This window comes from Paroedura picta, chromosome 8, assembly GCF_049243985.1.
Source record: "Paroedura picta isolate Pp20150507F chromosome 8, Ppicta_v3.0, whole genome shotgun sequence".
In the NCBI taxonomy this organism is placed as follows: domain Eukaryota; kingdom Metazoa; phylum Chordata; class Lepidosauria; order Squamata; family Gekkonidae; genus Paroedura; species Paroedura picta.
In genome coordinates this window covers 29,892,010-29,907,150 of record NC_135376.1, presented here as the reverse complement: position 1 = coordinate 29,907,150, position 15,141 = coordinate 29,892,010, and the positions used below count along the sequence as shown (strand labels likewise).

Below are 15,141 nucleotides of genomic sequence, written 5' to 3'. Positions count from 1 at the left end.
TATAGAATCTTGTGACACACTGAATTTTTTTATTCTAGCACGTACTCGTGCACACACACAGAAGCCTAGTGAGGATCCACTACATGTATCTAATTACATTTTAAGTTTAACTTAATTACATTTTAAGTTTAACTTAAAATAAATATCTGTTATTCTTTATGGTTCCATAAGAGCCTTGCTATTTCCCTGCAGCAATCTTACTCTGCATCCATTCACCCTGGTTCCTCAATTTGAGTTTAGCTTTGTGTGACAGGGATGCCCAGCAAGTACTTTCATAGAGCAGCATAGTTGATCCTGGATAATTCTGAAGAAATTCAGGATTATTCAGGAAAATGGGATAGCTGCAGTTAAACAACATTGAAATGGAGTGCTCCCACTTTAAACAGTGGTCCGGGTAAAGCCAGTGGTGCTGTGGCAATGTCAGTTCAACAAATCCATGAAGGGGGGGGGGGCGTTTTTCCAAGCCCAGCATACCCAGAGCATGTACAGAGTGCTGAGTACTACCAGTACAATATACTAGTGGCCAACAATACCCTATGCCTTCCCTTACATGCCTTTTTTTAACATGCTTTTCTTTTCTTCCCTTCTTTGAAAACAATGGATTGGGGGGACACCTTTTCTGAGCACTCTGTATATATGCTGGCTGTGTCAATCTTTTAATCCCACCCCTTTGCTTGGATTTGCTGAGCTGACATTGCCACCGTGGCATTGGTTATACTGGGCACTCTTTACATGCACTGGTTCTACTGGGCTTGGAAACACCCCCCCCCCCCTTTCAATTTCTACTAAAGATACTCCCTGGTTTGCCATCAGTTCTAGGTTTTCTTGCTGTTTTTCTGCAACCACTGGAAACAATAGAAGGTGGGTGCATCTTTCAGGGGAGCTCATAGAATCAGACCCCCTGGTCCAATGTTTTTCAAAGTTGTGGGGAATCTTTTGAGGAGTGGCAACAGAAGCTACACTGGCTTTTTGGTATTTCTTTCTCAAAAAACATCCAGACTATTAATAACAAACCAGTATTGGAATTTGTGGTTTTGGGAGAATCACAAATATTTTGGGGTACAATATATTCAAATCAAAAAAATCCTGCAATTTTGTACACCCCCCAAAGATTAATATAGTTTAAATTGAAATTATACTTACGCCCTTGACACCTTTTTTTAACTTGTCATCTATAAATAATGAGAGATATTCTGGAGATCTAGAGTTAAGGTTGAGGAAGTACTCAAAGTCTCCTGCGATAGTTTGTTTGAAAAGCCTATCATTGTTGAAAGATTCTTGGAGGAAACGGTCAAATCGACTCTTTAAATCCAGTAAACCCTTGAGCAAAACAAACAAACATTTTTTTAAAGTTTATAACAGCAACTGATTTTTGCTATGTGATGCAGAATCAAAAAACTGTTGGGTTACAATCTTGGAACTAGTCAGCTTCTACTAATAACATGGAATGAATAAATATTGTACAGAAAATTCAAGTTTGTTTTAACTATATCCAGTAAAATGCCACACTGGTAAATGAGTGATTAAACTGTCTGAAAACTTGATCATTTTTAAACACTGCAGGAACATGTTACCCAAAATATTCTCCTTGTTCGTCTCTGATGTGAAAAGCTATCAGAACAGCACTGAAAGTTGTCTTAATTGTTTTCTGAATACTTTTTTTTGGGGGGGGAGGGGGAAACATAAGAAACATTTACTTACCTGAATATAGTCAACTGGGTTCTTTCCTTCACCCTCTTCAGATACAAGCGCTTTACCTTGTTCCCTAAGGTAGGAGCTCATACACTCGCACATCGTTTTTAAACCGTTCGGCACTCGGCTGAACAACTTGTACATACAAGCAAGATCTGTAACAGAGAAAGAAATCTTCTACTAACATGTGCTAGTATAATGCTTTGCATATGAACAGAATACCAGATTTGTCAAACTCCTTATTCCCACCACAATGTGAAGCACAGCATGAGAATCTACATCCTTCAACTTTTGAACATACAGTTCTATACATTTTCCTTGACTTTTTAAAACAAATTTATATTATGCATATATATAATAGAGTTCTCTCAATATATACAACTCTGTGGCTTATATTGAGAAAAGACTAGAGTATATGTTAAATTGTTTCAGTGTAGATCAAATACCATAAATTCATGATAAGAGCTAAATGGAGTATAACTCCAAGATCACCTAATGCTAGGTGACTGATTTATTAATTAAATTTCTATCCCGCCCTGTCTCAAGTGTCTAAGTGCCTTAAAAATCAAGATTGGTACAGTTTGAATCTTCAGCTAAAATCTGGCTGTGAGTAAACTGGCCCCTGGCTAAAATTTCCACAAAATGAAGGTGAGGCAATTTTTGTCCATTCTATCCCTCCCAGCAGACCTCTGACCATTCCCCTAGCTTTTCCTGGAGGCCCACTGTTTCCCAGAAGCAACATTCCAGGGGGCATTGGTGGGGGCTGCAACAGGAGGACAGAAACAAGTATTTCACGCTAATTGGAGCAGGAAAATGTATTATTTCATCCAGATATAGATTGGGCTGAATTTTGGCAATCTGAAATTCATGAAGACAAAAATCCTAAAAAAAAAAGTAAAATAAAAAATCAGGATTTTTCAGGACCTCAGAATACCTGCATGTAAACTACATTTGAAGTGTTCTCAGTCCCTTAAATGCTTTTGGAGTTCACTTGCACCACAGCTTGCAATGGTATTTACATTTCAAAGGGATTGCATTCCCTTTAAAGTTTAAATGCCTCCTCCCACCACTGGAAACAATGGAGGATGGGGCCATATACTTTGGGGGACCAAAATGCCATACCAGCATTGAGATTCAGGAATATTGGAAGATACTGATATTTGGGGGTTCAATATACCCATATTTTTTTTAAACACACCTCTATTCATGCTATTCATAAAAAGCCCTTCCATCAATGGAAATTGTTAGCTTGAGTTCAAGCAAACATTTTATTGTATAGGTTTGGAAGATGCACAACTTTTTTTGAATGAAATAGATGGAACAAGATGAAACTGAGCTTTTCATTCAACTGAACTATAAGGCAGATTAACTCTTTAAAACCACTACCAACTAGTATTTCAATGCTCAAAGACACACACCGTTTTAAGAATTTTTCTAACAGCCTTAAAGTTGGGATGCAGTTTTCTTGTGCAGTACAGCATTTACAGGATATATGAATCAAGTCAGATTCCACAAAGCCAAATTACTCACAAAATTGTTCTGAAGAACATGCCTTGTATGAAATATGCAAGAAACATACAGCATGACGCCTCATAATACTGAACTTTTGCTAATCTATACGAATTGATGAAAAACTCTACAAAAATGCATATTTTTGTTAAGCCAACTGGCACTTCTTGCTATGCAATGAACTGGCAAGGGATATGTGAAGCCCAATGAGTCACCAGGAATTAGATTCTCCTGACAGCTTTGGACAGTACGTAGATGCTGAGGGGAGAGGAAATGCCAAGTGCCATATGCTTTCTACCTCTGCCCATCCTTCAGAACCAAGCTGCTCAGTGATGCATTACTGACGTTACAGAGGCATCATCCAAACTTACCTTCAGTTTTCCCGTTTTTCAGCATATGGACCAACCCAGAGTTCTCCATTTCCACTATTGTTTTCATGTGCTTGGAAATAAGCTCCCTCTCAACAACTTTTACAATTGGCTCTTCAGTGGATTTATCAAGGCAGTGCATCACACGTTCTATTTCTTCATTAATTCTAGCTTCTACTTTCTTTATATAAACTGAAGCACTATTTTCAGCTAAAAATTTCTGGCTTTCCATCTGTAATAAAATATATACACATATATTTTATACGTATATACCTGTTCGTAGGATTCATGTAGTTATATTTTAGATGATATAGCTCCTTTTACAAATCCTGGACTGATGATTGTGAAACTTAACAAAATATTCAATCTCTGGATGCACCAGTACAATTTTGTTTAGTCCTTACTGGGGTAGGAAGTCATTATTTACAATAAATAAATTTAAGTAAATTATCCTGGCAAAACAATTAACAGATGCAAAGATGTTTGAAACATATAGTTATATTTGCAAGCTATAATGTACCTGAAAAAATTCTGCTGACATCTCTAAGAAAGGAGCTTCAAAATCTTCTTCATAGACTGATCTTCCTTCAAGACCTAAAATCATTAACATCTGGCAAGCATTTCTTATTGCTCCTCTGTCAAAATATTAAAACAAATTTAAAGATTAAAGTTCTCTTAGCAGAAAGAGTTTCCAAAATATAATTTAGATTCTTCAGAATAATTTTCTGCATTTTGCAGTGGGCTGGACTGGATGACTCTGGAGATCCCTTCCAACTCTACAATTCTATGATACTCTTTTGTACATGGGCTCACTTGGACCAAAAAGAGTTTTCCACTGTTGCTCTTAATGAACACGCTGATATCTAAGACCTACTTCAAAGGGTTGTTGGAGGGGTTTTGGACAACTACTGGTTAGCTAGAATTGTCAAGTGCTTTGACAAGTTTCTCCCAATTTTTCTTAAATCTAGATGAAAATAAGAGTGGCCCTCATTAATGACAAGCATAAAAAAAGAGTAGAATTAAGACTGAGAACGCAACATGCTCTACCATTTTCCGAGGACTGAAGAACATACTTCTGTCATTGAATTCAATGTAAATCATGCATGGGATGTAAAATGTTTGTATTTTTATAGGCGTTGATTCATTAGTTAGCATGTTCACCTGAAGCAGTAACAGCTCACTAAATTTGCTTATGACTTTTTGCAACAAGAACATCAAGGAAGGATTTTTAATTTCTGTTGTTCTAATGCATGGTTAGCATCCTTGAGAAGTTTATTCAGCAAGCACCAACCAGTTCTGATAAAAGGAAAGCAATTTCTTAAGAATCCTAAGAAGCAGAACACTAATGCTGAGATGAGCAATCAGTACTAAATCTTCAGTTTGCAAAAAGATAGCATATATGCTCTGAAGAACATGAAATAAGCAATCAGAAACTTTTTTTTCACACACAAGCTTCCAGAACTATGCGCCATACCAACTTCTTAGGTCTAGATCCACTGAGAAGATTTTTTTCTACATAGCCTTTTGGAAAGGTACATAGAGCTTTGATTAGATTTAAGTTTGGTAGCTTGCACCACTAGTTTTCAAGAGGCAGGCTTTTAGCAGGGCACTTGTAGAGTAGTCCCTGTATACTGACAGAATGCTGTCTGCCAATCTGAATTTGACAACTGTTGTGATCTTCAACTGTGGCAATTAAAAGAGCCAATGTAATACAGGAGCTATGGGAGCCATTAGCCTGGTTCAAGTCTCTCATCTACAATGATCGCTCTAGATAGTTATTGGCAAGCTATTCTCATTCAGTTTCACTGAATGAGAGTTTCACTCTCCAACATGACTGACTTTACAAAGTTTAGATCAATCACTGAGAGACCTTATGACACCTGGAACACCTAGAAAGCGCTGATATGATGGCTGAGGTGCAACAGCAGCTTTATATGCATGCAAACAATAGGGATTCAAATCTGCAGCTAGATGTATCCATACAGCCACATTACAGTGTCCCCCTGGGCCCCAACAAATAAGTTGAAGAGGATGTCTTAGGGTAGACAGAATGGTACATCTCTATTCAGGACTGCTAGCATTTGCATGTACTGATGGGTTATGCTCAATAAGCTGAAGACTGCTTTACCATATAAAGGAAAAGTATTGATGGGTGGAAAAAAAAAACCCAGGGATCCTGGCACAGAGAATAATCTGTCTGGGATCCTGTTCTAGCTACAAGACTTATCCTGTCTGAGTGATACTGTACATTCTTCACCAATTTAAGCTTTGCAATAGTCGATTTCATTATACATATATTTATCACCCAGCATCACAGAGTTGTTCAGAGCAGTGGTCCCCAACCCCCGGTCCGGGAACCAGTCCCGGTCCGTGGATCATTCGGTACTGGGCCGCAGCTCATCCTCCCCAGCTGTTGCCTCGGAGGCTGCCCTGCTACTCTGCCAGCATGGTTGGGGCTCCCCCTTGGCATGGCACTGCGCAGCTGCTGCTGGCAGCGCCCCCCTCAGTGGGCAGTGGAAAGTCAGGGGCGCGGGAAAGCAAGTGGAACAGGGGCTCAGGCAGCGACGATGTCCCTTGGCAAAAGAATACCACCACCCCCCGCCCGGGCCTCAGTAAAATTGTCAAGCATTAACCGGTCCCTGGTGGTAAAAAGGTTGGGGACCACTGGTTTAGAGAATCAAATAAATTAGTAATCATTAATAAGGAGAGAGAACCATATACACCACTGAGAACATGGGAGGAAGAACAGGATAACATGTGATAAGATACCAAGTAGGCAACATGCACATTTACTGTCTAATACATGGAAAGCAACAATTTGCCCAACGACAACTAGACTACACTTCTGGAAAGTTTGGGGGCATTTAATCCACATATAAATGGTTTTGATCAATGTCCTCAGTACAGATATATAGAGGCACACACAAACAGAAATGTAGTATTTGCTACAATTATTCCCTCTGTATCTAACCAGACAATGAAAAATACAACAACTGTCTAGTTATAAACCAGAATGCTTAATCAATATCAAATAGATACAACAAAACTCCTGGCACTCATGGGAAATGTGGGTGGCTAGTTCTTTCAATATGCTAGATACACAGGCTTATTGCTCTGTCCTGTTGTGCAGTGACCAATCCAACCCCATTAGGAATACCATGGTGACGCCTCCCCATGACTTTTGGAATCCTTCCCCTTCCCCCAAGCTATGAGACCATCCTATGTAATTGTTACTGTAGGATTTATGTATGTATGTATTTATATATATTTATTTAGTCTACTGAATCTATTTATGTTTAGTCTATTGAATTTATATGTGTAAACTGCCCCAAGACTGTTCTAATGAGAGGTGCGGTATATAGGGTATATAATAAGCAAACAAACATATATATTGGGGTTTTTATACCACTCCCTTATGATTATTTATTTGTTATTTATATCCCACTACTCCCATACAATCGCTCGTGGTGGGTCACAAAGTCATCATTAAAAAACTCATTAAAACCCCCATTAAAAGGACATACCAATACAATACAGGAAAAACAGCAAACAAGGCAATAAGTAACTCTATCCCCGCACCCAAAAAACTGATATACCCACTATCAGGGAGGAAGAAGGAACCTAGCTGGCAACAACCCAGGTGCTAACACCAGCCCTCACTGCCCTGGCCTCAACCAAAGACCTGGCAGAAGAGCTCCGTTTTGCAGGGCCTGCAGAATGCAGAAAGCTCCCATAGGGCCCGCAGCTCACCCAGGAGCTCATTCCACCAGGTCGGGGCCAGGATCCAAAAGGCCCTGATCGAGGCCAGGCATTCAGATAAATGGTCCCTCTGATATATAGAGCCCAATCCACATATAGACTTGAAATATCTAGCCTACCACTGGTTTGTATTATGTATTACTATGTTGTATTGTGTTTTGCTAATTTATGACATAGAAAATGTACATTTTAAAATTAATTATATAGCAACGTCTTACCTGTCTACAACTTCTCCTTTCCGCTCCCTTGCAATCATATCCAGTAATGTCTGCCGTAGATGATCTCTAATACATCCATAACGTACAACTTGATCTCGAAAGATTATTAAGCCCAGATTGTAGACGTTCTCCACATTATTCTGTTGTACATATACACGGTCCTAACATTAAAGAGAAAATATAAACAAATTTATATTTCACACAACTGCAAAGTTTTAAGGATACCCTGAAACCGTGATAGTGGCTCAGACCATGGCCCTTTGGTATGCGATCTGTGTCTGCTCTGAGCACTGGTCTCCCATTGTGGCGCACACTCTATGTTCTCAGACAATCAGCAAGCCTATGGCCTAGATTTCTGCTTGAAAGGTACTTCCTGCCTTCCAATAGCTGCTGCTATGATGATTTGAGGAGAGGTGATCTATGCCACACATAACGATGGATGTAAAGGGGTCCCCTCATTCTTCTCTGCAAACTCTGAACATATAACCCAATGACAGCCACCTAGGATAAAAGCATGCTGCCTACAGGAAAGTGGCAATGATTCCAGTCACATTTATCCATGTCAGCTTGTCATCCCCCAGGAGCCTTGTCCCCAAACTCCTGACTGGTTAAGTTTAATTAATTGGCAGGGAAAGAGTGTGTGTAACAGCTCACATACAAAGATACACTCTCTATCTATATCTCAGGTTGTGGAGTTGTTGAGTTTGAGGGCTGAATAAGAACAGAAAGGAGGGCAAGGACGAAATCCAAGCTCTCTCTCATTTACATGCAAATACTCCACTGTCTCTTGAGTACTATTGGACAAAAAGAATGCAAGGGAGAATGGCTCATAATGGTGGTTGCAAATTTGGCTCTCCACAAGTCAGGGAGAGGACCCCTGATCTAAGGGAACTGATGCTTCAAACTGCCTAAACATACTTGGTGTTTTCAGATATATTGCAGGGGGGGGCATCCTCATTCGCCTCCCCAACAAAACTGGACTATGCTATACATTTAAGACACTTGGTTAAGATAAATAAAACATAGCAGGAATCACAGTAATCCATCAAGTATAGAAGGGAGGATTTGGGGGGTAAATTTAATTTTGTGTAGTTTTCCTAAAGCTGAAACTTGATGATTGTATTAATGATCATTATTTTGTGTTTATGCATTATGATTACTGAAGATTACTCTGAATTTCAGATTTTTTGCCTTGATTGTTACGTGTAAGAGAAACATGCTCAAGCTTTGAAATCTAGACAACCACAACCATATAATTTGAACAACACATTCAGGTGGGTAGCCATGTTGATTTGAACCAGAAGACAAAGTTGGCATTTCTTCAGATCACCAAAATGGAAGTGACCAGTCCGTAGGTCAAGGGTGTGCAGTAAACTAGTATGCACAAATAATTACAGGCAGCCACAGAAACCATTTGTTTGGGTTTAATTTCAGGGAGAGAAATAAATATATAAAACCTGGAGACTGATAGACAGACATCCTTAATTATGGAATGCTGAGAGGAATTAAGAGTAAAGCTGAAAGGCTCAGCCATGGACAGGCAACTAATTGTCTTCTCAGTTTTGTTGCTTACCTATAACAATCTGTACAGTATAGGAGGGGGGAGGGGGATTCATGCAATAACCTTAAATGTAATTCTGCATACTTCTGAGTTAAATGAGCCAGGCAACAGAAATATGATCAACACTGTACATGTATTCCTCAATCAAAACTTTCAGTGTGTTACTATGCTGCAAATAGGCCAGTTGTTTCTAGGGAAGGTCTCATGGAGTCCACCAGGTCACCACACTTGTGCATAACATTTTTGACATGTCCTGTAACATTCAGATGGCAATGGCAGAGGAAATGCCAATGTGAACCAGAATATGATAGTCAGAAATACTGGTCAAAAACATTCCAAACTTCCTAGGTGAAAAAAATCATGTCTGCTACCACATCTGTTCACAGCATTCATATAGTGAAGCAACAGGACTTGGATGTTCTTAACATGTAATTCTGTTCCCTAAATTATGAACTAGTGTCATGTACTTTGACTGGGCAGAGCTGGGTTTATGAATTATCTCACATAGGGTAGTCCTAGACAATGTGATTTAACACCAAAGCAGATGACATCCCAAGTATTTTTCCCTTTAAAAAGCAGACACTGAGGACTCTGGACTGGGATAGTAACACAGAGGAAGGAGGTTTCTTTCCCTCCACGCTGCTTTCCTGACCTGAAATGATCATGTGGAACTGTCAATTGCTCAGATTAGGTAAACATACATGATCTGACAGCAGGCAGATCGAAAGGGCCATTTCAGCTTGGAAAAATGGCATGTGAGGTAAAGGCTTAAATACCCCTTTCCTTTCACAGTCCCAGTTTGAACTGGAGTTCCAAGCACTATTATTTATGAAGGCAAAATACACAATTGGAAACTCAGACCTAGAGCTCCCAGTATCTTATCCAGTTATCTCTTAGTTTTCTCAATCTCACAGGGCTACCGTGAAGGAAAAATTAAGAATCATGCTGCCCTGGATTCTTTGGTAGAAAGAAATAAAAGGAAAAATACAAAATAAATATTAGATACCACCTCTAATGAGCAGAAAGGAACTTCGTAAAAAACAAAACAAACCTTCACAAAGTAATGCTAGACTGTCAAATTTGTTTTCCTATCTTTAATAATCCATTTTATTGGATGATGAATCAAAATACTTTGCATTACCTAGTATAGCTTCAAAAGAACTGAATAATTCATCTGGGTGGAATATGTGTGCTCTTTATTCAGAAGAACAGAAACACAGTGCTGAGTGCCCTTAAGAACTGAATGATTCAGCAACACAGCTGGGATCTTATTTATAATGTTCCTTAACTTACTTCCTTACACACACATACCCGCTTAAATTTATGGATAGCAGAGTCTGTGGATATACCCCCCACTCTTCAATGAATGCTACTGGGTGACTGTGATCTAGTCACACAACCTAGAATGGTGTTGTGAGGATTATACAGAGAAAGGATAATCATGAGGCTCTTTGGCAGAAGGGTGAGATAAAGATATAATGGATAACAAGGAACAGGAGGCAATATTACAACCCTAAGAACTTTGAGTGGGAGGTCAGATGACCCCACCAATCAAATGCAGGAGCTCTATCAGCCATGAGAAACTAAATGAGATCATCATCAGATCTAATAACACTGTAGTTACAGACTGCAGTTGGGGTAGGGGGAGAGTTGCAGATTATTTTACCCACCATCAAGTACTTTTGTTGTTTCTGTTTTACGGGGTTTTATTGTTTTATTGTAAAGCACCACGAGCTAGATTGGCTTCAGGAGTGGTGGTGGATAAATCCAATAAATAATTAAATAAATAAATATATGCCTCAATTAGTGCACTGTTTCCAACACTCATGTAACAACTGGAGGGAGGCAGACCAATTTATCCCTCCCCTCAGCTTGAACTTTGCTTTGCTTTTTTTTGGGGGGGGGGGCAATCCAGCCGTTGCACATGCGCGGCAATTTCGCACATGCACGGCAATTTCACACATGCACGGCAGGTCCGTGCATATACGTTTGCGACATGCCCGGACGCAAACACGCATGCGCGGGGCTGCAGCACATGCGCATTTGCGCTGGTGCTTCCCTCTCCCCCCCCCCACAAAAAGAAACTTGCCAGGCCACAAGCTAATCGGCCACAAGCTAATCGACCACGAAGTGATCTGGAAAAGCAAAATAGTAGAAGGCGCCAGTAAGTCAGGGTAACATCAGGAGCTCTCAAAAAGAAATATGAAACAGCATATTACAGTAGGAAAAGAACCAAAAACTGCCTACCACCACTGCATCAAAAGAAGCTTCTTCAGTATATTAATCCTTGGTAGCCCTGACCTTCAGTACATGCCTAAAGGAATAGATTATGCAGGGGTGCCACAAAGTGGTTGATATGTACATTTGTTTCCCACTCCTAAGAAGGAAAGAAGCTATTTCCATTTCCCTCCCACCTTTCCTTTCCAATGGCCCTTCTTTCACCTGTACCAGTGGAATGGGAAAAGGCAGATGCTGACAGAGATACAGATATGGAGCAACATGTATACATTTCAAAAATGTGAACATCTAACATTTAGTATTCCAACCACATGAAGGAGTCCAAGCTTTCTGTTGAGATGGGCTAATTATATCTTTAGAATAATTTACAACACCAGATTCTACCTACCATATACATCAGAATGTCTCTAATCATCACCATAGCTGTCTGATGATCATTCCATGCTTGGTTTAATGTTTGGAGGAAATTGTTATTTAATGAGTTTAACACATCTTCTCGCACCTGCAACAGAACAGGAATGGTTCAAGTTAACTTTCTCAATACAGATTATTAAAAAGTCAGTGTACTTTAAAGTTTCTACTTCATGCATATTGCTATAGTTTCAAATATAGTTAAAGAGACTGTTTTGCAGAGTTCTCGATAATTTCACAAACAAAGCTCCATAAATGAGGTGTCAGGAAGCATTCCCTGCATCTTATATCCTACAGCAAATGTGAGGTATGCTGATTTTCTCAATATTTTTTTTCTTGAGGAAGTAGTGCTCTGGGAAGGGGGGGGGGAGCAAAGTGCTTGCCAGAGTGTTGCAGCGGTTAATGTCCGTCCAGGATATGGGAGCTTCAGGTTTAAATCCCCCTCAAGTTGCCACATCAATTTGAGCCAGTCAAGCACACTCAGCTTAATGTACCTAACAGAGTTGTTCTGAGAATAAAATGGAGGTGGCAAGAATGTTCCAAGCCAGTGGTCCCTAACCTGCAGGCCGGGCCGCGGTTCCCTCTCCCCGTCCCCCCCCCGCAGTAAAAAACTTCCCAGGCCGCAAGCTTGCAGCCCGGGAAGCTTCTTACTGCGGGGGGGGGGGATGGAATCAGGGCCGCGCCCGCGCATCACGCATGCACAGCCGAAATCGCGAAAGTGCCATGCATGCACGATTTCGGCCGCGCATGCACGATGCGCAGGCAGTTGCCCTGCCAGTCCACAGCCTAAAAAAGGTTGGGGACCACTGTTCTAAGCCATTTGGGGTGTCCGCACTGGGGAGAAAAGTGGAACATAAAAGATATAAATAAAATAAATGCATTGCCAGCATTGGCAATGGATGTGATTTCTGGAGCATGGGGAAGTTTTCACTAGCAGTATCTAGTTTTGGATCAACTCTAGTATAGAGATGCTTAACAAAAGAATGGGCAAGTACTTCTCTTACATGTCACTCTCACCACACTCTACCAGGCGGTGTCTTGTACATATATGCTCCCAATGGTGAAACAAGAAATCCCAAGGATTGGTCTCCCTCAATGTTTGTGCATTATATTTCAAAGAACTCAAAAATGTTTGAGTGTAATGTGCACTGCCTTCATGCAGAGAAGTAGACTAATAACAGTGTATATGTAAAATGGTTTCTCGAAAATCTACCTTTCCCTCATTTTTATGCCTATCTAGTCCTTAAAAAACAAAAACAACCCGTTTTTTGGATATCATTTTCTGCTCCCAATCAGGACATTGCCTTCTCTCCTGTGTTCAACTGAACTTGTTTGCATTTGCACTGGGAACATACTGTGCCCACTGGGAACTATGTATTAGATTTGCAAAATGGAACTGTAAAGTAGAGAATAATACTGTTGTTTAAATGGACTGCTGTTTTGTTTGATTTTGCAGACAGGAAGTGTCATTCATTCCCTCTCCCATGTCTAATCTCTATACCCAGATCACCAAAATACAAAGATCATGGGCCAACCCACTACTCACACAGACCATTTATGCACTGGGAACTTCACCGTGCAGAAGCACAAATCGGGGGGCGGATGAGGTGCACCAGGCCAAATGCTCCCCCGTATGGGTGCAGGAAGAGGTGGGGCAACCTGGCACGACTAAAACTCCAGCCTGCAGCCTGGCATGAAACCTCCAGTGCATAAATGGTCACAGTCACTCCAACTAGGCTTCAGGCTCATTTATGCAATATTTAAAGCAAAGCTTGGGGGAAGATAAACATTTTTTAAAAGGAGCACTGTCAACATCAAAATCCAAAAGTGTCACTGCTTTGAATTTGTGCTTATTCAAATGGAACACTTCTGTGCTATTTCCAGTAAGCATCAAATGATGATATCCCACAGTACTTCTATTTTCTACAGTGCAGGTAGCCATAGCCACTGCGGTAAACACAGGGACCTTGGGAAGGAGAACAGCAGGAGTCTCTCTAGCGATTCTCACATGAACCAACAATTCAGGATATTACAGCTATTTAAACTCTTGAGTGAATGAGCTGCTCAGAAAGGTCAGTCGAGAGGGTGCTTGCTGTTTGCTACTGATGCACAGAGCTTCATATCAAGAGCACTTTTACAAAAAGTTAATCCAGGAAGTCAGGCAAGTATTCATAATGTAAAGCATCTGTTTCTTTACTTTGCTATACGTAGTGACTATTCACTTCTGTAAAGCGACTGATGTAGCTACTGCCGAATGAATTTGATCTTGCATGCCAGCCCCTTGCCACAGATAGATGGTGTTACTTGTTCTTTGCAAGGAAGAATAGGTAGAATGTTTGCAACACGGCATTTTATACAAGGCTCAACTCCACTTACTCTTTCCATGACAAGGACAATTCACACAACACAAACAGCTTAGCAGTATGCACTCGATATTGTATAGCAAAGTATATAAAAAAGATAGATGTTTTTTTTTAAATTCTTAACACAATTCTTAACATATCAGTCCCCCAAGCTAGCTCTTCACTATAAATAAGACTGGGTGATGTTACTTCTGGTGACATGTTACTTCTGGTGACACGTCACCTCTGGGAGCGTAGCTGGAAGGCATGGCCAGCTGACTAACTTCTGGTCTACCTCAAAGCCTGCAAAATTTTTCAGGGGTTACTCCATGGTTAAAAAAAAAAGGCTGTCTTAAAATATGAGCATCTGAGAGAAGATATTCAGCAACCTGTGGCTCTCCATATGTCCATGGACTACAATTATACGCCTGAGTGATGTCTTTTTCTTCAAATACCTTGTTTATGAGATGCTCAGTAACCACTTCTCGAAGTCCAGTGTAGAGTTTCTCTCCATGTTTGTGTAATACCATGGTATATGCATTCCTATACAGTTCCTCAAAACTGAGACCACTGTTGTTCTTACGCTGAATCTCTTGGATAGCATTTTTCAGGAGATCCCAAATGCTGTTTACATATTTTTCATCCATGGTCATCTGTAGAGGCAAATATATAAATAATTAGGTAAATAAAAAATTACAAAACTCTAATTCAGGAATTATTGATGTTATTGCAATTTTCTAAATTACTATCCTTCTGTTTCAACATCTACAATTTGCCAAATTATCAGCAGTTGTTCCTGACAGGTTAAATTGGCCTAATATGTTACTAAGGGAGCAAATCCTAAGCAGGTTCTCTCAGCTGTAAACTCAATTTAATTAAATGGTCCTACTCCCAAGAAAGTACTTTGAGGATTGCACTGTAATTTTCAAGCAGTATGCACTAAATTGCCCTCATATTGCAAAGCAAAAACAAAAACCACTCTGCTGGAAAATGTTAGGCCCTATTTTCCGCACAATGGTACATTGATATGTAACACTACGTGG

At 40.1% G+C, this 15,141-nt stretch overlaps 1 protein-coding gene across 2 annotated transcripts in view; it reads right to left on the bottom strand.

Moving 5' to 3' along the window:
• The window catches only part of CUL3 (cullin 3), a 49,360-nt gene that overhangs the window by 14,199 nt on the left and 20,020 nt on the right, over nucleotides 1–15,141 (bottom strand). For both annotated transcript variants that reach the window (XM_077348883.1, XM_077348884.1), the window contains exons 2-8: nucleotides 14,554–14,751; nucleotides 11,734–11,847; nucleotides 7,547–7,707; nucleotides 4,090–4,204; nucleotides 3,573–3,801; nucleotides 1,702–1,847; nucleotides 1,144–1,320 (exon numbers count right to left, since the gene is read on the bottom strand). In XM_077348883.1, coding sequence (XP_077204998.1) covers nucleotides 1,144–1,320; nucleotides 1,702–1,847; nucleotides 3,573–3,801; nucleotides 4,090–4,204; nucleotides 7,547–7,707; nucleotides 11,734–11,847; nucleotides 14,554–14,751 — 1,140 coding nt within the window. The remainder of the gene's footprint in view (nucleotides 1–1,143; nucleotides 1,321–1,701; nucleotides 1,848–3,572; nucleotides 3,802–4,089; nucleotides 4,205–7,546; nucleotides 7,708–11,733; nucleotides 11,848–14,553; nucleotides 14,752–15,141) is intronic.